The 24,221-nt window shown below is 37.7% G+C and overlaps 1 protein-coding gene across 1 annotated transcript in view; it reads right to left on the bottom strand.

Moving 5' to 3' along the window:
* SGCG (sarcoglycan, gamma (35kDa dystrophin-associated glycoprotein)) overlaps positions 1-24,221 on the bottom strand; it is a 78,463-nt gene that overhangs the window by 15,295 nt on the left and 38,947 nt on the right. Inside the window, exons 3-5 of the mRNA XM_006894109.1 lie at positions 18,588-18,675; positions 13,567-13,686; positions 352-424 (exon numbers count right to left, since the gene is read on the bottom strand). Of these exons, the coding sequence (XP_006894171.1) occupies positions 352-424; positions 13,567-13,686; positions 18,588-18,675 (281 nt within the window). The remainder of the gene's footprint in view (positions 1-351; positions 425-13,566; positions 13,687-18,587; positions 18,676-24,221) is intronic.

Genomic DNA, 24,221 nt, shown 5'->3' with positions numbered 1-24,221 from the left:
GGGTCCTTGGAGAGGGACATCATGCTTGGGAGGGTGGAGGGACGGTGCAGGAGGGGAATCCCCTCTATGAGATGGATTGATTTGGTGACTGGGGTAATCGGGATGGGTGTGTAGGAGGCAGTGAGGTTGGTGCAGGATAGAGCAGGGTTTAGGGCTGTTGTGCATAGAGTTGCTATGAGTCGCAAATGACTCGATTGCACATAACAAAAACAACAAAAGAAGAAAAACACTTCCCCCTCCTCATCTTTTACAAATGGAATAATAAAACTACCTGGTACTAAGTCCAAAACATAGAGCATGTTCAGGTGTCTTCTCCAAGAAAGTTTACTTAGAGTCGAACAAAAATCTTACCTCAGCTCTGGAGAATGGTCAGCTTGGACAAGTGGAGTCTCCACTGAATGTTCAAAAAGACCTCCTTCAGGTCCTAAACAGAAACCAAAGAAGAGTTTGTAAGAAACTATAAGAAATGGCATGAGACATTGTTTAAAAACACAAGAAGGTTTTGTTATTATTGGAATCTGTGTGGATGTTTGGAAACAGACACACCTGCTTCCCTTCCTCCCTCCCTCCCTCATGGCATCTAGTAGCAATTGACTCATACCTGACCTTCTCAGGGATTTCAGAGGGTGTAGATCTTTCTCCTGAGGTGCTGTTGGTGGATCAAACCCCCAGGGATGTGCTGTCTTTGGGCCAGAGACTCAGTAACTATTACTCATCAAAACCCTATGTAGAACTTGCACCTTCCTCACTCTCTCTGCCATACTCAACCCCATTGCTGCAGTCACTACATTAATCCATCTCATTGGGGGTATTCCTTTCTTTTTCTGATACTATACTTTTACTAGCATAATTTCCCCCCAAGAACATAAATATACTCCTTTGATAAAATATAATGCCAATATATTTCAATTGTGTAGGTAGCTGTTATCTGAGTATGGCTTCAATTCTTTCTTTCCTCTAGAACGAAAATTCTCTAAGATTCCCAGTGGCACCATTTGATGAGGAAATATTGACTCTATAATTAGTTTTTAAATGCATGTCAATTACTTACCTTCTAGTATAACCCTAGTTAACTATATTATAGCCATATGTGATTATGACATTAGACTTAGGGGTTGAAATATCATCTATAAACTGAACTACATTAAGTGAGAGTAGCAATTTTTCTATCATAGAGACTTTAAACCCTCAAATTATATCATCTTTATGACTACTCAGCTTCAGAGTAAATACGTCTCATAATCAATTTGCATACAAAAAAAGTAAAAGTTTTCTAAATGGTTTCTGAAGAGAATTTTCAGTAAATGATTGCTAAAATACAATGTAATTATGCTTCTATTTATTTAAAAATTCCCAACCAAGATTATATAAGAAAATATAATTGGATTAACATCTGTTCCTAGAAGAAAATGAATCACACAATCCAGAATTGTTTTAAGACTTAAATTTTAGGCAATGGAAAAAAAATATGCTGTAAAATGTCTTAATATAAATAATACATTAAATGATGTCTGTTATACAGGAAAATATAACTAGGAAAGGAAAAAATTGTTTCATAATTTTAACTTTTATATCCTTTAAGTCACAAAGATTTAGATATAGTAAATATTTTTGCAGTAAAGTGCCAATAGTATATGGTTGAAATCATTCTTTGCTTATGGATCATAGATCAATTGGGAATTCATGATAATCCTATGAAGATCCAAGGTAAGCTGTATGGTTTGATATGGGTTGAAATGATGTTGAAGATAGCTGAGGAAGGGTATGCCCAATCATTATGGAGATCATGGACAGAGCTTATCACAAGGGTGAGAAATTTCTCCAAGTTGTTCCCAACAGTCTTCCATAGGCATTTTATATAAAGAAATGTATTTGTCGTTGTTAGGTATCATTGATTTGGTTTCAACTCATCACCCCTAAGCACAATAGAACAAAATAGTGCCCAGTCCTGTGCCATCCTCACAACCACTGTTATGTTTGTGCCACTGGTGGAGCCACTGTGCCATTGCATTATGGGTTTTCTTGTTGCTAGCTCTTTGCTACATTACTAGTTCAATTCAAAGGGTGGATAAATGATACTTGAATATTAATTAGATTTCTATATCTTTGACAGATTAATTCCACACATGTCTTGAGCATTCATGGACTGAAATGAACTTTTCAAGTTTTAAAAAATATCCCTTTGATCCACTTCAGAATCCAAATTCCTTTGTATGTTATGTCCACACAATATTTTTTGCCTCACAGTCTATTCACTCTGTAGTCATTTCATACTGCCTTTTCACCACTACTCCAATGAAAATAGTCTTGTCAAAATGACAATTATCTTCAAGATTATAAAACCAATAGACATTTCTAATCTCTTTCCTACCCAAACTGTTGGCCTATTATCTTTCTTGATATCAGAAGGTCTTTTGTGATACTTTTGCTAACATATTGTCTACTTTTCCTTTTTTCCATAGTTGCTACTTCTTTGTTCTTGTTGATTGTCTTCAAATTGAGCATGACTCATAGCTACCATATGAACTAAAAGGCCTGAAGCTCCTCTACATTTATCAAAGTTCATAGAGTTTCCAGAGACATGTTATTTAGGAAGTGTATGCCACTCCTTTATCTGGTTTAAAATGTTAATATTTCCTACTTCTATTCTTCAGATTCAAAGCTAACAGAATTGAAAAATAGAAGATAAAATGTAATATGCACTGTTGCTGTTAGTTGTGCTGTAGAGTTGGTTCTGACCCATAGGAGCCACCTGTACAACAGAAAAAAATATTGTTTGTTCCTGCACCATCTTCACAATCATTGCTGTATTTGAGCCCACTGTTGCAGCCACTAACTATTATTAGTTAGGGAGTTCTGGTGACTTAGTAGAAAGGAGTTCTGCTGCCAGTCTGCAGGCACACAATTTGAATCCAACAGACAGATGCTTCACAGGAGAAAGATAATCTCCTTTCACATAATTTACTGCCTCTGAAAACTCCCGGGAGGGTCAGTTATGAGGCAATTCTGATTTAACTGTATACAACAGCAACAATTATAATCTTATTGAAAGTCTTTCTCTTTTTTTGCTGACATACTCTATCAAACATAATATTCTTCTCCAGGTATTGGTCCCTTTTTACAACATGTCCACGTAAGTGAGACAAGTATTGCCATCTTCACTTCTTATGAACGTCTTGATGACTGTTTTTTTCTAGGAGAATTTTGATGGCATTTTTCCCCCCAGGATAGTTTGGAATTTTCTGGTACTTCTGGAAGTCCATATAGTTTCACTACTCTTTGCTAATACCAAAATTCAAAGTCTCAAATTAAAAAAGGCATAAATAAGCCCAAATAGAATGGTTTTGTAAATTAATGTGACTTACTTAAATTTCTCAGTCAAAAGTCCAAGCTTATTTAGACTGAATTTAAAAAAGAAATCTATTAAATGCCTCTTACAAGAGAAATGCAAAGTCATTAAATGTGAAGAAAATTTTGGCTCAAAGAGTAACTCATAGATGCCAGGTCACCAAAGGCCATTTTTGTCTTTGTGTTAAGAGAAGTTTATGCATATCTCGTGGTTGCTATGGTGCTAAACACTGTGACACTGATGTGTCAAATGTGATAATGGTTACCCATGGTGGGCAGTGTTTGGTGGAGCTCCCTGATTAAAACAAGCTGGGAAGCAGGAGTGGCATCCACTTCTGAAATAGCTTGCCTCCAGAAACTCTATGAACATGGAGAAATGATAAAAGTTATACAAGTGTTCAGGTCTTTTGTTCACAGGGTCGCTATGAGTCATCTACAACTTGATGGCACTTAACAACAACAACATGCTTATGGAAGTGACACTTGCAAAGGAGGTTTCTCTCCATTTTGATGCTACCAAGAAGGGAATGTTAGTAAAACCAGAATAAACTATTATTAGGCCACTGCACTTATCATAATGCCTATTCTCAGGCAAAATTAGATATGTTTTTATATTAACAATGGGTTTGAACAGATGAAAGATCATAAGGATGGCACAGGTTGGGCAAAGTTCAGATCTGTTGTCCATAGGGATCGAATCTAGCAGCAACAACAACATAGTTTGTCAACTTTGGTTGGGCTTTCTGCCATTTTTACCTCAAAGATTAAGAGAGTCATTGGTTGTCTACCCATCACATAGTGTTTACCACCCTAAGATTTGTACTCAGAAGGTACAATGACATAACAAACAATGTCTAGATAACTATCTTCATGTCTTCCTATAGAATTAGAAATCATCCAGGAGGTCTGGTGGGGCTGTGATTAAGGCATTTACTTGCTACCTCAAAGCTTGTAGGTTCTGATGCATCATCTGCTCTCCTGGAAAAAGATAAGTCAATCTGCTTCCATTAAAGATCATAACTTTGGAAACCTTGTAGGACCGTTCTACTTTTTACTACAGGGTTTCTAAGTGGTGTAATTGACTGGATGACATTGTTTTGCTTGTTGTTTTGTCAGGGGATGTTGATGTTGTTAGGTGCTGTTGAGTTGACTGAAACTCATAACAACCCTATATGAGCAAAGCCTATGAACTGTTTCCTATCCTGCACCAACCTCAACATCCCTGATATACTTAAAACTATTGCTGCAGTCACCGTGTCAGTTCATCTTGTTGAGAGTATTCTTGTCTTTTGCTAATCTTCTACCTTTCCAAGCGTGATGTGTTTTTCCAAGGACTGTTCCCTCCTCACAATATGCCCAAAGTATGTGAGATAAAGTTTCATCATCCTGGCCTCTAAGGAACATTCTGGTTTTACTTTCTCCAAGACATAAGTGTTTGTTCTTTTGGTAGTCCATGAGATATGCAGTACTCTTGTCCAAAACCATGAGTCAAAGGCATTGATTCTTCTGTCATTCTTCATCACTGTCTAAATTTCAGTTACATGGGAAGTAATTGAGCGACTGTGGCTTAAACCAGATGCATAGTAGTATTTATTTAGGTTTTTTTACTAGTTATCCTTCTATTTTTACAATAATGGTCTTATCCAGTATTTCTTAGGATACTGACACTCAGCATAATGACCTTCAATCTCTCCCAAGTTATGTAGCACATGTACATAACTTGAAATTGTTGCTCCTGAGTATTGTGTAGTATTCTGTGGTGTGAATAAACCACAATTTTGCAATCCATTAGATTGTGGCTGGAGATTTGGACTGTTTTCATGTTCTTGCAATTGTGAATAATGCTGCCATGAACACTGGTGTATAAATCTCCTAATCTCCTTGGGGTATATTCTTACCAGTGGAATAGCTAGGTCATATGGAGTTTCTATGTTCAGCTTATTGAGGAAATGTTAATACCTTCCAAATGTCAATTGCCTTCCAGAGTAGTTGTATCTATTTACAATTCCACACAGCATATGACAGTTTCTATCTCCTCACCTCCTTTCCAACACTGATTGCTTGCTATCTGTTGAACTTTGCCGCTTCTACTAGAGTGAAATGATATCTCATTGTGGTTTTAATTTGTATCTCTCTTATTGCCAGTGATTTTGAAATTGAGCATTTCTTCCTATGTCTGTTGGCCATCCAAATATCTTCCCCTGTGAAAGTCTTTCCATGTTTTTTGCCCATTTGGTAATTGGGTTATCAGTCTTTTTCTTGTGGAGGCCCAGGAGTATTCTGTAAACTTCTGTTATGAAGCCCTTGTCTGAGATGGTATTGCCAAATTTTTTTCCAAGTCTGTAGTTTCTTTTCACCCAGTTGGAAAATGCTTTTTGATGCACACAGGGATTTAATCATTAGATCAATTTTATCTTCTCCTGATTGTGCATTTCTGGTTGTATTTGTTATCTCTTTATATAATAGGCTAGACCCTCTAAGCTTGGTCTCACTTTTGTCTTTTATGATCTTTATAGTTTTGGGATTTCTGCCTTGGTCTCTGATCCACTTTGAGTTGATTTTTGTGTATGGTGAGAGGTGTGTATTCTGCTTCAGCTCTGAAGGTTGCAGCCCAGTTTTGCCAGCACCATATGTTGAAGAGGCCATTGGTTCCCTCATTTGAGAGACTTTGTTTCCTTGTTGGATTTCCACTGACCATAGATAGATGGGCCAATTTCTGGATTCTTGTTTCTGTTCCAATGATCTATGTGCCTGTCAATGTACCAGTATCGTGCTTTTTTGGTCATTACCACTTTGTAGTAGGTTTTAAGATCAAGCAAGGAGAGCTAAAGCTCTCACTTCATTTTTGCTTTTCAGAAGTGCTTTGCTTATTCGGGGTCTCTTTCTTTCCTCTCCAAATAACTTGACAGTACCTTTTATATTTCTTTGAAAAATGAAGTTGGTGCCTGTATTAGGATTGCATTAAATGTGTAGATTTCTTTTGGCAGGACTGCTATTTTTACTATATTGAGTCTTATTTCTTGCAAAGTGCTTTGTTGTTTTCTATGTAAAGTCCTTTATGTCTCTAGTTAGGTTTATTCCTAAGTATCTCAATTTGAGGTTGGCTATTGTTAATGGCATTGATATCTTGGTTGACTTCTCTGTGTTTTTTTGTTACTGTAGAGGAATCCCACTGACTTTTGTATATTGACCTTGTATCCTGTCACCCTACTAAATCAGTGAACTAGCTCTAACAGGTTATTTTTTTCTGTTGAGTCATTGGGGTTTGCTGTGTAAACTATCTCATAGCACCTGCTTTTTTATCTGTATGCCTTTTATTTCCTTTTTTGTTGTATTGCCTTAGCAAGTACTTCCAGTAAAATAAGAGTTGCCACTTTGTCTTAAGCTGACATTGTTGTTCCTCAGCACCTTGGAGAGGTTCTTTACAGTAAATTTCCCTAATGCAACATGTCTTTTGATTTCTTGACTTCTAGCAGCAAGGGTACTGATTGTGGAATCTTCTCCCCATCTATCATGATGTTGCCTATTGACACAGTAGTGAGGACTTTTGCCTTCTTGATATAGAGAGGTTATCCATTGTTGTCGTTATGTGCCATGTTAAAGGCTATAGTCTTGTAGCATGTTTCAAGTTCTTTCTAGCTTCTCAAATTATTTGCTCAGCATACAGATTGAATAAGTATGGAAGAAGGATATAGCATTGACACATACAATTCTTGATTTTAAACCATATAATATTCTCTTGCTCTGTTTGGACAACAGCTTCTTGGAATCCCAGAACACTTCGTTATGGCAGGGGAAAGTAGCTATTTTTTGTTTATTTTCACATATTTAGGTCTTGAAATCTTACTCCCTAGGTCATCTTTGGTTAGTGACCAAAGGGTGATTCAAACATTTCTACATCATCACTTTGAGCTTTATATAATCATCTCTACCTACAGAGAAAGATATTTAAAAGAATAACAATAAACTTGAACTGAGCCCACCTCTGGATCTTGTTTCCTTGCTAATTTTAAGAATTGGGTTTTATTACAAAATATTCTTCTTCCTTAATGTAGGGAAAAATGGACACAGTCTAGAAGATTGTTTCCAATGAACTAAAATATATTTGAGATTATTATATTTCTCCAAATCCATGCATATAATGTGAAATCTATATAATGATCCTTCATTATCTGATAAACCAAATAGTTACAAAAGGATTAAGGACAGAATGTAACAATCCTTAATCCTATTGCAGCCTTGATCCTATGTAAGGGGCATTTACCTAGGATGTGATCTGTAAAACTTTTTATCTCACAGGAGATAAAAGGGGAGGGAGACAATACCACTGAGAAAGAGTTGTCTTTTGGAACTCAATATTAGGAAACGCTTGGACATAGGGATGGTTAAGCTATACAGAGATCTTAGAGGATGAAAGGACCTACAGATGCTGAAGAAACAATGACTTTCCTCCTAAACTGATGAGAGAGTAAGTCTTTCTCTAGAACTGGTATCATGTATTTAGACTTCTAGCCTCTTAAACTGTAGGAGAATAAATTTCTGCTTAACCCATTGTGTTATCTCTGTTATCACTCAAGTAATACTGTCTATAACTAAGTTTAAGAAAGGGAAATAAAAGACATTTTAATGCTGGTTATTTGGTGACCAATTCTATTTCTAGGAAGTTGTCTTTTTTTTTTTTTAATGAGACTTAAGAAAGATCTAAGTCAATTTCAGAATGAGTTGGTGAAATCTATATCATCTCCTCTTTTATTTAGATTTAAAATTATTCATCCATTGAGCAAAGTCTATATTGAAATGGCTTAAGACTTGAAGAGCTGCTTCATTTTATTCTCTAAGAAAGAGGATGGATAAGGGCAAATCAACTCTCTTCTCTCCTAGACAATTAGGTATTTGTACTAGGTTTCAGACTGAGAGTTCATCATCTTTAAGAAAAAAACAACTTTTCTCCCTCTGGCCTCCTTTTATATATGCTTAGGGCAGTTTTCTAAGTGACCATAGGGGCAAAAAATGAGGGATAAGTTTGAGTCTCCTTTTCAGTTCCAGAGACCAACTGACTCCCTGTCTCTCCTATCACCCACCCTTGACTTCCAGGTGCTGCAGTTTTGGCTGATGATAAAGAGATGTCTTTATGTGAATGTTGAAGTCTACTTGGAAAGAAGCTGTCACCCTCTTGGGCCGTTCATTGTCATTCTCCCTTGTTCTCTCTCATGGAACATTCCAATCACTTCCTCTTTGCATGCTTTGCCTTCACTTTTCAGCCAAGAATTCCTGCATTTACAGGATGTCATGGTGATTCTTTAGAAAACCCTTCTGATGTCCACAATGAAAAGATAGGACACTTTGAGTCCATTTTCCCATACAGGATCAACCATTTATATGAAAGAAAATTAGGATGAGACTTTATTTGGAAAGAGGAATTTACAGGAGGTGTGAATATTTCATGCACTCAGCTGCTAACTACTAATGGTAAGGTTAGTGTTCTCCCAGGGGTACCTTGGGAGAAAGAACTAGCAGTTGACTCTAAAGAACTCAGCCACTGAAAACTCTATGGGGCACAGTTCTGTGCTGACACATGTAGTGTTTCCCAGGTTGAAAATAACTTGACAGAAATTGTGAGGTCTCTTTGAGGAGGATCTGATGGTGTTTCCTTGAAAGATTAAATATTATCGTTGTTTTTTACAGTTATTATAAAACCCTATGGTCTGGTGGCACAGTCTATAGTGTGTTTTGCTGAAATTCCAAGTACTAGGCATCTCCATTGCAGTGAATCCACCAGTGTCTCCTTGGGAGAAAATGGGCAGTGCCCTCCAGTTATGATTTACAGCCGCAGAAGCTTGATTGAGGGATGCTGTGGATCAGAACTCCCTCCATGGTGGTATGTTTGATTTTTTATTGTTTTATCAAATGATATGAAATAAAGAATAAATTAAGATTTGTTTGAGGTATAATTTTCCTAAAATAGTAAGAATTGTATGTTCACCATGTCATTGTTTTAGGTGCCATTGAGTCAACTATGAGTCATAGTGACCCCGTGAATGATGGATCTGATCCCTGACTTTTCCTGTGCCATCTTCGTCCACTTGGACATATTTGAGCCCATTGTTACAGTCACTGTGTCAGTTCTTCTGGTTGAGGGGTTCTTCATATCTTCTGCTGACCCTTCACAGTTCCAAACATGATGGCTTTTTTTCCAAGGATGGGGGCCCTCCTAACATGTCGACAGTATGTGAGATGATATGTCACAATCTTTGGTCTTGAAGGCACATCCTGGTTGCACTTTCCCAAAACATATATATTGATTTGTTTCTTTTGGAGACCCCAAGGGTGTTCAGGACTCTTCCCTAAAACAATAACTCAACAGCATTGATTCTTCTTCTGTCATCCTTAGTTGTTATCTAACATTCAGATTACGAGCAAGTAATTGAAAAGACTATGACTATGAATGATCAGCTGCATCTTAGTCTTTACACTGTCTCTGTTTCTCTTTAGCACTTTGGAGATGCCCCTGACAGCGTATTTCCCCAATGCAACATGTCTTTCCATTTATTGACTACTGGTACCAATATTGTGGGTATGAGTAAGATGTTGACAATTTAAATGTTTTCTCCATCTATTATGATGTTGCCAATTGTCCTAGTTGTTGTTGTTGCTATGTGCCGTCGAGTCGTTTGCGACTCATAGCGACCCTATGTACAACAGCCCTAAACCCTGCTCTATCCCGTGCCAATCCCACTGCCTCTGACACACCCATCCTGATTACCCCAGTCACTGAATCAATCCACCTCATAGAGGGTCTTCCCCTCCTGCCCTGTCCCTCCACTCTACCCAGCATGATGTTCCTCTCTAAAGACCTGTCTCTCTTTACAACATGTCCAAAGTATGTCAGGCGAAGCCCCAGCCAGAATCCTTGCCTCCAAGGAGTAGCCTGGTTTAATCCTCTCTAGGATGAACCTGTTTGTTTTCTTGGTAGTCCATGGTACATTCAATACTCTTCTCCAGCACCACAGCTCAAAGGCATCAATTCTCCTTCTATCCTCCCTAGTCATTGTCCAACTCTCTGATGCATAACAAGTGATTGCAAAAACCATGGCCTGTATCAGGTGCACCTTAGTCTCCAGAGAGACACCGTTGCTCTTGAGTACTTTAGAGAGGTCCTAGTAGTAAGGATATTTGTTTTCTTGATGTTGAGATGCAATCCATAATACTGAAGCCTGTAGTCTTTGATCTTTTGCAGCAAGTAGTTTATAATTTCTATTGCTGGCAACAATTGCAAAAGACTTATTTACTATAATAGAGTAAATTCAAATGCAGAGAAACTGTCAGTTTCTGATGCTATAAATCTCTACAAGAGTAGATTGCCTATCTTTCTTCTTTAGTGGATTTGAACTGCTGGTCTTTCAGTTAGCTGCTCAACTGCACTACCAGACTTACCTACTATAAATAAGTAGAGTAAATACAGCCGTTGTCAAAGCTTTCTGCAAGAGATTACAACTTGGGGAGCTGATGGAAGGTCATCGTGAGTTGGAATTAGCTCAAAGGTAGTAGTTTATTTTGGTTTATAAGCTCACAGCTCTGTAGGTCAGCAGTTCAGGAAGACTCCCCAAGGGATTTGTGACAATGTCTGGATGCATTTTTTGATTATCACATCTGGGGACTAGAAGGTGAATTGCTCAGGACTTCTAGTTCACAGAGGCCAGGGACGCTGCTAAATGTCCTCCAAAGCAGAGGACAACCCTGCAGTGAAGATCACTCGGGCCAAATTATCAGTAGTGCAGAACTGAGAAATCTCGAGTTAGATAATGTAGAGAGTGTGTCAGATCTCTCTAGAGAAATAGAGCAAGGAGAGAGAAGGGTTAGCATTAAGATTGGAGCCTTGTGTTTCTTTAGTCACAAGATTTGGGGGAGCCAAGAACACACAGATATACCCAAATTTTATTCAAATGAGGAAGAATCGAACTTATGACTACCTGGTATTTTAGTTTGAGTTCCTTTTTTTTTAACATCTTATCATTAATAATATGTACTATGCTGCCAGTGTTACCATTCTCAGATGCTCTCTTGAAGATTATTCAACCCTATAGTCTCTAAAGGTACAGATTTAAAAAGGTAGTAACAATGACAATTTTGAAATGGCATATTGTAAACAGAACCCCATCATAAACCAGGAGCTATTTGTACTGGAAAACTGAGAAGAAATAATATCTGGGTCTAAATTGTACAGTTCAGAACATTCACTGCTCATGATTCCCCTGGTAACAATAAGTACAACTAACTTACTGTGATAGAATATGATGAGGGAAGAGATCCAGATCACAACACAGTAATTAGATGTTCTAGTTAGTGTCCCTGGGGACCAGGAGGATTTTTGGGAAAGATCGATGCTTTCTGTGAAGACATGTTATGAAAGGGAACCTCATGACTTATCTGTAACAAGGTTAACTTGAACGTGTGTGCCAGTGAGAACTTATGGATGTTGTTCTCCACTCTATCCCCTCCTGGGATAAAGTCAAGGCAGAGCAATAATTGTCAAAGTGCATTGCCTAGACTGGCTGCATCAGCATCACCTGGGAGCTTGGTAGAAATGCAGGTTGTCTTCTTGTCTTCTATTTGTCACCATAATATGCTAGGCACTCAAGATAGGAAAAAAAAAGTAGGCCCTCACTTTATCAGTGTCTTGTGTAGGTTGACTTGGATTTGAAACATTCTACATTCTTGCTTAAATTCTTTTTCCTGCTGTTCTTATTGCTCCGAAGGGCAACTAACACTCTACTTTACCAAGGACCTTGCTCTCTTTTGCATGCCTCTTGTTGACTGTAGGGTAAAGCAGAAATTAAGGATCTGTTTTGTAAGTGAGGAAAGAGCTAGGAGACATTGAGGACCTTGCCTCAAGTCATTCAGTGAATAACTGTTAAGGTGAGAGCAGCTTACATTTATAAGGCCCCTATTATAAAAATTAACCTCAGGGGATTTCTTCTGATGGATTAAAGCATTTGGCCAACCTGGCCCTTTCCTCTCTAGGCAATTGGCAATTTTCTTAAGTTTCATAGCCTAAAAACCCAACCTGCTTCCATCAAGTCAATTCTGACTCATGACGACCATTTTTCAGGCTTCTGAGGCTATAAATCATTACAAGAGGAGACTGTCCATCTTCCTCCCTAAGAGTAGGTGGTGGACTTGAACCACTGAACTTTTAGTTAACAGCTCCATACATTACTCAGGTCACTAGCAGAGCTCCTTAGAGTTTCACAGTGTCTTTTATTTTAGTTAGAAGACCAGGGCCACTGTTGCCTTAGAATGTGTGTCAAGAGTCACTCATTCACTAGTGTTGAGCCCATTCTGACAGATACTGACTCTCCACTTGATTTCTAAGGCTGTAAACCTTAACAGCCTCATTTTGCTTCTACAGAGTCACTGGCAGTTTCAAACTGCTAGAGATGTGTGACCTGTGCAGCATGCTATGGACTCCATAAAAAATCCTCCAGGTCAAGATTAATTAGTTAATTATTTTATAGTTTGCTTTGCTTAGAATTGACTGTTACACAAAACTCTTTTTACAGAAGAAGACACGGTATTTTTATTTGAGGACATTTGTAGGGAAGGAAAGTTACAGTGGTTTCTGATACTGGAATGATATTGGAAAGGGCTAAGATGGATTTAATAAGTATCTGACTGTTCATAGTCTATACATTTCACATAAAATCTCAGCAAGTGAATTTGGAATGTGCACTGAAAATACTCCCCTCCTAACTAAAATATCTTTTCAGTCTTAAAATGAGCCCATCAGAATACTAGTCAGTATTTAGTTCCAAGAGAGAAAAGGTTTTGTAGAAATGTAGGCAATTCAAGAATCCAAGAACCTGGGTATCATGAGAATAAAAGGAACCCACAAGGAGACTATTGCGCAGGTGTCATATGAAAGATAGGTATTTGGACTGTGTGGCTGAGAGAGGCCATATGCTAAATCTTTGACTTAAAGTAATTGGAAAGGGGCAGAGGGAAGCACTATGGTGGAAGAAAAGAGTGAGGAAAGATACATGAGAAGGATTTCTGTCTTCTGAGGCATATGGAAGAATCTCAAAAGAGAAGAGGCAATGCAGTTAAATGGATTTTTCTTATTGATCTAGATGATTGAAGAAAACATTTGCCAGAAGCACATTTGCTTTTCTAGACGTGTACTCTACGGGGGTGTTGATTTTCTTACTTATGATTACGTACCAGTCACTCGAAGTCTATCTGTACCAACTACAACTTCCTTTTCATCAACTGTGAACAGTGGTTTGCCTTGCTTAGAGTTGATTTGAAACTGTTGACTTTGAACTTCAACCAATTTTGGACCTGTGGGATTGATTCAAACAGTTCATTATAAAGGGTACATACACTCTGTGCAGTTTTTCAAATATCTATTTTTAAGTTGCTAAGTATTTAGAATTTGTAGGCAATGTTAGTAATCTTATTAGTGAATGTCATAAATTAAAACCCAAAATTATTACTGTTATGTTCCATTGAGTCGTTTGTGACTCATAACCACTCTATGTACAATAGCTTTGAACCCTGCCCTGTTCTGAGCCAGTCTCACTAACTCCAATACATCTACCCTCATTACCCTAGTTACTGTATCAATCCATCTCATGCAGGGTCTCCCTCTCCTATGCTGTCCCTATACCCTTCCAAGCATGATGTCCTTCTCCAAGGATTGGTTCCTGTGGGCCACTTGCCCAAAGTATGTGAGATTGAGGTTCAAAACCTGTGCCTCTAAGGAGAAACTTAGTTTCACTGTCTCTAAGACAGATTTGGCTGTCCATGGTATGTTCAACACTCTTCTCCAGCAACATAGCTCAAAAGCATCGATTCCATCGAAGTTCATCCTGGCTCTTGGTAACCTTCTATTTTGTTCTGGGGCTGCAAATATTCATGGAAGAAGACTGCCCATTTTTCTTCTGAGGAGCAGACAGCTGATAGATTGAAACTGCTAACCTTCTGATTAGTAGTTCGGCATGTTATGAAATACAACATGTAAAGTACTATGCCACCAGAACTTTTTATATAAAATACACATGTGAAGAAATGGTTCTGAAAATGTTACTTTTTCATGCTTGTAAAACTTCCCAAAAGTAACATAATTTTTCTACTCAAATAAATTCATTCTTTTGAGTGTTAGTAATAGAAGGATTTTGAATCCTGAAATTTGAGACTTGAGTATGATCATTTTATTAATGGCTCACTTTAATTACTAAAGCTAACCCAGAAGATGGATAGTTCTCATACTCGTTCTTCTGCCTGTATTCTTAGAAGAGATTTTCACCTTTTATACCATTGAGATAGACAGAAACATCCATGTAAAAACCACTCTCTAGCTTCTGCTTTTCCTATTACCTAACACACTTTTGTTTTCTTTTTTTAAAATTAATTTTAATAAACATTTACAGAGATTTTGGATTTCCATTCATTCATTGCCACACTTTTCTCCCTGCCCACCCCTCCCCACCACTTCACTCCCCTCTCCAATAAGGAAAAGATAGAAAAAAAATTCCTTCATTGGTATACAATTCCCCTATACCTTCCCCTCCACCCCCCACCCTGAGTACACTTCTCTATGCAACCTTAATTCTGGATTCCTATGTTAACCATAATACTTAATCATATATTATCTCTAATCTGTTTTTTCCCCTCATCTGTTTCAATACAGTATACATAAGTATCCAGTTTTTTCTCAGTTTTACCCCAAACCTGATGTCAGACCCACACTTTTGTTTTCTTCATTCCTCTTTTCAGTGATCAAAGATCCTTTATTTAAGCCTTTTTAAAGCTTTATTTAACCTTTTTTTTTAAAGGTTAATCCCATGACATGAGCATCATTGATTCACTGAGGAACTATTTAGTGGATGCTTGCCACATGCCAGCTTCTGGGCAATCCAGAGCTCTCAAGAGATTTGAGATCTCACTTAGTTCCTGATTCTTTTCATTCATGCACTCAGCTCTAAGTGGATTCCAGACATTCCTCATTTATACCCTTAGTTTTAGTACCAGTGAAGAATAGTGAATGAACCATGGACTTCCAAAACAGTAACCTTTGTTAGGTAACAAAGAAGTGCAGCCAGAATGCTTCTTAGGAGCAAGGATGGTGAGTTTCTCTCTCACATACTTTGTACATGTTATCGGGAGGGGCCAATAACATGATAAAGACATCAAGCTCAGTCAGCAAAAAAAAGAAAGATCCTCAAATAGATTGTTCAATGCAGAGGCTGAAACAATGGGTTCTAACATGGACTTAGCATGTTTTGAGGGCACTATGAATTAGAACCAACTTGATGGTTCTGAACAACAAAAACATAGTGCTTTAGTATAGACTTTAACATATTCTTGACCATGAATCCAGTGCTCTTCAGTTTTTCCTTCTTTGCCTAGGACTATATAATGATCAGATTAAAAATGGCTAATACCAGTTCATTTCATTGACTGAGACAGTGAACTTTAAGTGTTCCATTTTTTTATAACCTCTGATCTTCATTAGTTTCTATTCTATATGTACCACTTACTAAGGATGTTTGCTGCTGTTACTTCTCATTTTGAGCCATCCAACATCAGGAAATGAAGATCTTAAAGGTCTTCCTCCATCCATGTCATTAAAGAGGACTCTGCATGGAGGAGGCAGCTCTTCCTTAGTCATATTTTGAGTGCTTATCAATTTGGGGGGACTCATAGTCTAACACTATATCTAACAATATTCCTTTGGTAACCACAGGTTTTCACTGGGTAATTTTTCAGGCCCTTCTTCTTCATCTATATCTGTCTGAAGTTCCATTGAAACCTGTCGACCAGGTGACTTTGCTGATATTTGAAAATACTAGTGACATGGCTTCCAACATCAAAGCAACATGCAAGCATCATAGTAAGATAAACTGGTGGTAAAAACATATGATAGTCAATTAATGTTAAATGAATGGGGGGAAATGGACAAAACTCAACCTTTAAAAGATACTCTAGAAAGTTTTAAGAAAGTGAAGTCCAGATAAATAAACTACTACATACTTTATTAACACAGTTAATTGATTTGGGCAGGTTTCAAGAACTTTTTTTACTGCATATACTACTTCACTCTAAATACACTGAAGATTTCAATGGACAGAATTGATTTAAAAAACCCCTCTAAGTAACAGAGAAATGTAGCTGGATTTTTACATTAAGTTATAAAGATTAACACAGATAATACAATATGGAATACCTTGTGTTAACACAAAAAAAGAATCATTGGGTAAATAGAAGGCTGTAGTTTCCAATGCAACATTATTCCATTTTTTTTTTCCAATTACCAGAAAACACAAGCACTAAAATGTAGGCGTGCTGGTAACATGTTTAACATATTGAGCTGCTAACCATAACTCAGCAGTTTTAATCCATCAGCAGCTTCTCATGAGAATGATGAGAACTCTCCTCCCATAAATGTGCATAGCTTTCAAAAACCCAACTCATCTTCCTGAGGTGGAACTAACTCAACCTGACAATAATAGATTTAGGTGTGTAGGTTCCACACCTTCTTCCATAACATTTTTATAACATTCTTCTTCTTTTTGAAAATATTCATTAAAAACATATACATTAAAAGTTACCAGTTGTATTAGTAAGGCAATTCTCATCTATTTACCCATAATCAGAAGAACCATCCATAGTCTTAGGTTTAGAAAAAATCTATAGAATGGTTGACTATACAGAATATGTGCAGATTCACTTTATCAGCTAGTTTGTAGATCTCTTTCTATTCTTTCTTCTATCTCTGTATAAGGCATTTTTATGGCCTTTCAATTTTTCTAGTCACCTGTTAGATTTCATGTGGCCTCACTTTTATGTGACTGTATCTGACTGGAGGAAGAATCTATACCTGATTCAAGGGTTGTTCATTAAAAGCATAAGTAGAGCTAATTAGAGTACTTTGTTGATATAGTGCCAGAAATGTCGAGAGTTGATTTTCCTAGCTCCCATAGGGGAATGATATCCAGCTACCTTAACCGTGGACACGAGCTCTTGCAAATCATCAACAATGTGGACAGAGAGCACTGTCCACACTGTGTGGGTAGGTGAAAACACTAACACAGGAGCGGCACCATAACTGTGTAAACCAAACCTAAGCATCCAGTTGCATTCAGGTCGGCCCATTGCTCATGGTCACATGAGTCATTCCCCTGATGGCTCTAAGTCTCTGGCGGACCTTCTAGTGAACTATCAAATCCCATGGACTATAGAAGAATTGGGGAACTGAGCCATAAATGGAGCAGTTAATGTTAGAAATCAAAGACTTATACAGCTGGTTCAGCATTTGAGACTACATTGACTCGAGACTTCTTCTATCTAGGCTGTTACTAATTTCAGCAGAATGATTAATAAGAACAGTAGAGAATTAGCAAAGCTGAAGGCTAGTGTTATTGGTTTTGGGAACTCTAGCCACCAAACTAAGAACTATGATGTCAACTAAATTATGAAGCAGTAGAACAAATGCAGCAGCTATATTATGCTTGTATATTTGAACAAGCAGAATGATAACCTTTAAAAGAGAGTAGCGTATGTGAGAAAAGGGGATGAAATGGGGAAAGGAAAAGAGAAGAGAGAAGGAGAGAAGAGGGGAAAAAAGAGGAGAGGTAAGGGGAGGAAAGAAAAAGGGGAGAGGAAAGAAAGTGGAAAGAGTGAGAAACGCAACATAGTGAGAGAAAATGAGAGTAAACACACATTGTTGGCTCCCAGCTCCTGATCTTCGCTCTCTTGAGACCAAATAGACATCACTCCCTGTTCCTTAGTCTTGGGGCGGGGGGTGGGGGGGGGGGCGGGGAGGGACTGGTAGCCTAGTGGTAAGAAGCTGCACTGCAATCTCAAAGTCATGTGGTTTGAATCCACCAGCTGATCTGTGGGAGAAGGATGGGTAATTTCCTCCCGTGCAATTTACTGCGTCTGAAAATCCAGTGAAGGAGAGTCAGCTATGGGTCAGTTCCAGCTCAACGGCACACAACAACAACAGCATGTGAGATTCTCCTGAATGGCTCTGTATTACTTGGGACCAAAAGAACTTTACTTGAAATATTCCAGACTGTTTCTTGTGGTGATAGTTACAGCATGATATTTAGAACATTCATATTTTCTTGTTCATAAACAAATGTAACTTGTTTAGAGGAAAGTCTAATTTATTTCATTAAACACAACTGCGAGCAGAGCACACACTTGCAAAAGCACTTTGATTAAATGAGACTCACCGACTTTTAGCCTGCCCGTGACCTCTCCTTCAGAGTTGCGGGCATTCAAGGTCACATTCTGAGTTGACTGCAGAAGCAGAGAGGAGTCCTAAGCAGAAAAAGATTAATAAAGTTACCAAAGTTAACATTACTTAAAATGATTGTGGTGCTAGAACTCTTGAAAATGATTTTTATATCAATTGCTTCTCCTGGGAGCATGGTCTCCAGCTGCCTCAACTGCAGACACATAGTTCACCCATCTTCAACATCATCACAGCTATGAGGCTGACATAAGAGAGAGAAAGCTAATTCGACTGTAGAGATGCTGTGGGAAGGAGTAGCCTGATGCGCCCTGGAGATGGATTCAAAGGTTCTGCTTGCTGGACAATTAAAGGAAGAGCTGACTTGTGACTGCTATGAGACAAAGCTTGCTGGAAGATTGAGAAAACCAAAGACTTCTCGCATTTGTGTTGCTAGACTAGACCTAGACTTTAACTTGTTAACTGAGAAGCCGTTTGAACAAATTGAAGAATTATATCTTCTTGTTGATCTGGTTTGGGACTGCTGGACTAAACCTGGCATTTCACTGTGTGATACCTTTTGCTTCCCCCACTCCCAATCTGTTTTAATAAATCCAACAACTGTGAGTAAAGTCAAGTCTGTGAGTCAATTTGCAAAAAACCAGTGATTGCAGAAGTAGATGCAGAAGTGTAGGGATAATATCTGACCTTCTAGTTATCTGTTTGGTACTGTAGGTGCTATGGATGGGACATTCCCTTTTGTGGAGTTAATAATGGTCAAACTGGGCCTTCTCCACCTTGTCCACATTGTTCTTCCTTCTCTTACAATGAGCATATCTCTATATTTGTGCCTAACTTTAGGAGTTCCCTAAACTGATTTTTTCCATAACCTGCAGAATCTGTGATTCTGTAAATTTGTTTTGAAAGTATAAAAACTCTTTGATAAAATCATGGTAAGGAAATTATAATAAGCTTCCCCTGAAAACAAAATAATTCTTAGGTTTATACAAGGGTTTATTGTGCCTGTACACATTGGTTAGAATGAGGCCCTTCTCAAGGGAACCACTCTCAAGTCCATTTTCAAGGTAACCACTTACCACCACTCATTGCTGCTGAGTTGGAACTGATAGTCAAAACTGACCATCCATTGGATTTATTGTTGTTAGGTGTTTTCAAGTTGAATTCAATTCATAGTGACTCTATGAACAGTCTGAACTCTGTCCTATCCTGTGCCATCCTCATATAATTTCTGACATTCTTGATTCAACTACAGCAATGACTGTGTCAATCCATCTGGTTAAAGGTTTTCTTTCTTTCACTGCCCCTCCACCTTTCCAAGCATGATACTGTTATCCAAGGAATATAGTCTCCCAGCTAAGCCTGAAATATGTGAGACGAAGTTTGTCATCTTTGCTTACAAGGAGCACTGAAGCTGCACTTTCTTCACCACCACAGCTCAAAGGCATCACCTTTTCTTCTGTCATCTTTATTCATTGCCCAGCTCCCAGATGCATAGCAGGTGATTGAAAAGACCATGTTCTGAACCAAGTGCACCTTACTCTTCAAACTGATAGCATTGCTCCTTAGTATTTTGGAGAGGTCCCTGACAGAAGATTTTCCCAGTGCAATACATTTCTTGATCTTCTGACTGCTGGTACCAAAGGTGTTGATTGTGGATCCAATTTAGATGAAGTCATTCCTCATCTATTATGATGTTGCATATTGATCCAGGGATGAGATTACCCCCCCCTTGATACTGGAATATAATTCATATTGAAGTCTTTGATCTTCTGCAACAAATGCTTCAAGTAAGTACTCCCCATCTTCAGCAAGCAAGTTTGTATCATCTGCATAATGTAGACTGCTGATGAGTCTTCCCCTGATTCCGATACCACATTCTTCTTCATAGAATCCCACTTCTAGAAAATTTTTCTTAACACACAGACTGAATACACATGAAGACATAATACACCCTTGATACACATTTCTTAATTTTAAACCATATAGTGTTTTCTTGCTCTGTTTGTACAATCTCTTTCTTTAGGGATAGGTTTCACACGAGCACAAGTAAGTGTTCTAGGAATACCATTCTTCTCAATGTTAGCCATAATTTGTTGTGATCCACACAGTCAAATGCTTTTTCATAGTCAGTAAAGCACAAATAGACATTCATTTGGTATTCTCTGCTTTGATCCAGGATCCATCTGACATCAGCAATGATATCCCTTCTAAACTTAGCTTAAACTTCTGGAATTTCTCTATCTGTGTACTGTTCTAGTAACTTCAGGTCAGAAAATGTGGAGGATAGCTGCCTGGTCAACTGACTGGAAAAGATTCTTATTTGTTCCCATTCTCAAGAAAGGTAACCCAACTGAATGTGGAGATATCAAACAATATCATTAAAATCATATGGAAATAAAATATTGCTGAAAATAATTCAAAACCAGCATAGTACAGTGACAACTGCCAGAAGGTCAAGCTGGATTTAGAAGAGGTACATTGAGATTCTGAGATTGTAAATGGGTTGAAAAATAGCTATTTTTTTTTTTAGTGGCAGTTATTGAAAGATAAGGTGGTCTTATGAAAAAAGTAAATTCTGTGTTAGTATAATCTCCTCCTGTGTGATTAAGTGCCTCTGAAAACCCTCTGGAGGGTCAGCTAAGGGTTCGTTCTGACTTGATGGTACACAACAACAATAGTTCTAAATAGATAGTTTTGTTTTGTGGACGTTTCATTACTTTTATATAAATAATTATCTTCAAAAGGAGTTTAGTTTAGCTTGGCTATTGGATTCAGATACATTTCCAGTGCACTCAGAGGAAATAAAATATTTTCCAAAGTAATAAAAATATTCTTCTTTAGCTGAAAAGGAATTTCAGGAGCCCATTGGAACACCATCCAGCAGGTCAGAAAGTCTAACTTGCTTTGTGGAAGTAAATAGATGTATGATCATTTTGCATGTTTATCTAATGATCAAACCTTAATTTGTTATTTTTTTCCCTCATTAGAGAATAACGAGCATGATTATGAGAAGAAAGAATGAATAACTTACCAATACTTTTGACATCCATTCTTGTCATTTTATTCTCTACACTATAAAGAAGGTACTAGGATGCCTAATATTTAGATTAAAAACTTGAATTCAGAGAGATAAAACTGCAACTTGTCCAAAGCCATAAGCTAGTGATAGTTTGATAACTGAAATAATCTTTAGAGGTCAACTTCCAGGATCTTTCCTACCATACTCCGGGAGGCAGGGCTCAAGTTAGAGCTACAAATTTCCACTCTTATGACTAAGACTGTTTTGAGGTTCACATAATCTGATCCAACAGCCAACCCCAAATTCCTTGCTATTCTGTTTTCTGCCACAACGGGTGTGTATGCTAGTCATTGGGAAAGTAGAGGTATTTTATAATCTCAGTAAGATACAACTTTCCAATCTCTAGAAGTACAGCTGGAGAGTTCCTTAGAAGTGAGAATGTAAAAATCGTGAGGTTTCATCTCACATGTTTTGAGAATATCAGGAGGGCTCAGTCCCTAGGAAAAGACATCATGCTGGGTAGAAGATCAGTGTAAAAAGAGAAAGATATTAATGAGATGACTTGACAGTGGTGACAACAACCAGCTGAAGCACAGCAGTGATTGTGAAGATGCCGCTAAACTGAATGGTGTTTTATTCTGTTGTACATAGAGTCATCATGAGTTAGAGCTGCCTTGATGCACCTAACAACAACAGATGGTGAATCTTTTTCTTTTTCCTTAAAACAGAACAAGTGTTAGAAAGGATTTGGAAATACAGGAATACTTATACACTGTTGATGGAATTGTAAAACAGTGCAATCACGGTGGAAAACAGGTTGTTTTTTTAAAAAGTTAAATATAGAATTACAATATGAGCAAGAAATCCCACTAGATTTTGTCCCAAAAAATATTGAAAGTAGAAGCTCAAACAGATACATGTAAAGAAGTGCTCATTGCCTTGTTATTTACAATTTCTTAAAAGACAGAATATGCTAAATGGTGAGTAGATAAAGTGTGGTACATATACACACAATGTTGTTGTGTACCAAGGCCTATACACACAGTATTGTTGTTATGTACCGATGATTCAGAACTGACCCATAGCTGACCCACTGGCAGGTTTTCAGAAGCAGTTAGTCACAAGATAGGAGACTGCCTATCCTTCTACCACGTGCTTTGGGATTGCAACACAGCTTCTTGCCACTAGGCCACCAGAGCTCCCTACACACAATAGAGCTATAAAAAGAAATGAAGTTCTGAAATACACCACTGCATGGGAAAATCTTAGAAAAAGAAGTTAAGTAAAATAAGCCCTAAATAAAATGACAAAATTGTTATTATTATTTATTTGTATGGAATATTAGAGTAGATTAATTAATCAAAACAAAATAAGATTATTAGTTATCACAGTTAAGAGAAGGAGGTAGTGAGAGGTGAAGCAAGATCCAAGTTTTGCAACTTACAGGAAGCCCACAGTAACTAGAAAGTAAAGCAAAACATAAATTTTAAAATATTGAGAAAGAATATGCTATACCAATACTAATTAAAAGAAATGGGAGTGGCTCTAGTAATATCAGAAAAGTCGATTTTGGAACAAACTTTGAATTGGACTGTGCATAGATATAAACTTTGCATTAAAAGAGCTACGAGTTGGTTCTGACTGGTCAGCAACGTGTTTTGAGTTTTCATGTCTTTGAGATATCCCTTTTAAGAAAATATGACTTTGCAAACTCTTTTGGATTCTTCAACTATCTTTAAATTGTTTTTTAGAAATGAATTCTATTATTTAGAAGTGTATTTTGTGCCTCTTTTAACATGAGATTTCCCTCACGTGATTTGAAATTTTAGTTTTTATCCTCACCTTAGGTGGCTCTATGTTTCTTTCTACATTTACCCTACCCTGCCTGAAGGCTCTGCTCTTATTTTACTTAAATGTTCAGGTTCTCTCAATGCTAGACTAGTGATTCTGGGCTCCTGTCCTTAGCAACAATTAAGTCCTGTCCTGGTCACTTTGCTGCTTCAATAGCAATCTGCCAGGCAACTGTCCTCCAAATTTCCTGGCTTAGACTGGTGAACATGTCCAGGGCTGCATCTGTTAGCTGAAACATATCAGTTGACATTCTATCAATTCCTGGGGCCTTATTTTTTATTGCTAGTGCCTTCAATACAACTTGAACATCTTCCTTCATCATAATTGGCTCAAGATTATATGGTACTTCAACAAATGTTTCAGTGTTAGCCAATTCTTTTTGGAAGAGTGATTCTAAGTATTCCTTCTTTTGATGCTTCCTAGATCATTCAAGATTTTTCCCACAGCATTTCTCAGCATTCCAACTCAATGCTTGATTTTTTTTCCAGTTCTTTTAGCTTGAGAAACGCCTTGGGAATTCTTCCATTTTTATTCTCCAATTCTAGGTCTCTGTCCATATTTTGCTTTGTCTTCTAAAGTTACCCTTTGAAATCTTCTATTCAGCTCTTTATGTCAGCATCTTTTCCCTTTGTTTGGGCTTCTTGACCCTTTAGTGCAATTTTCAGTCTCTTCTGACATGTCTTTGATGTTTTCTTTCTCCTTTTTTTTGGAATTCCATTCATTCATTGTTGCACCCTTCTCCCC

The sequence above is a fragment of the Elephantulus edwardii genome, unplaced genomic scaffold, assembly GCF_000299155.1.
Source record: "Elephantulus edwardii isolate Elephantulus edwardi_28Jun2011 unplaced genomic scaffold, EleEdw1.0 scaffold00135, whole genome shotgun sequence".
Classification (NCBI taxonomy): domain Eukaryota; kingdom Metazoa; phylum Chordata; class Mammalia; order Macroscelidea; family Macroscelididae; genus Elephantulus; species Elephantulus edwardii.
The sequence above is the reverse complement of the archived record's forward strand: the minus strand, read 5'-3'. Positions and strand labels throughout refer to the sequence as shown.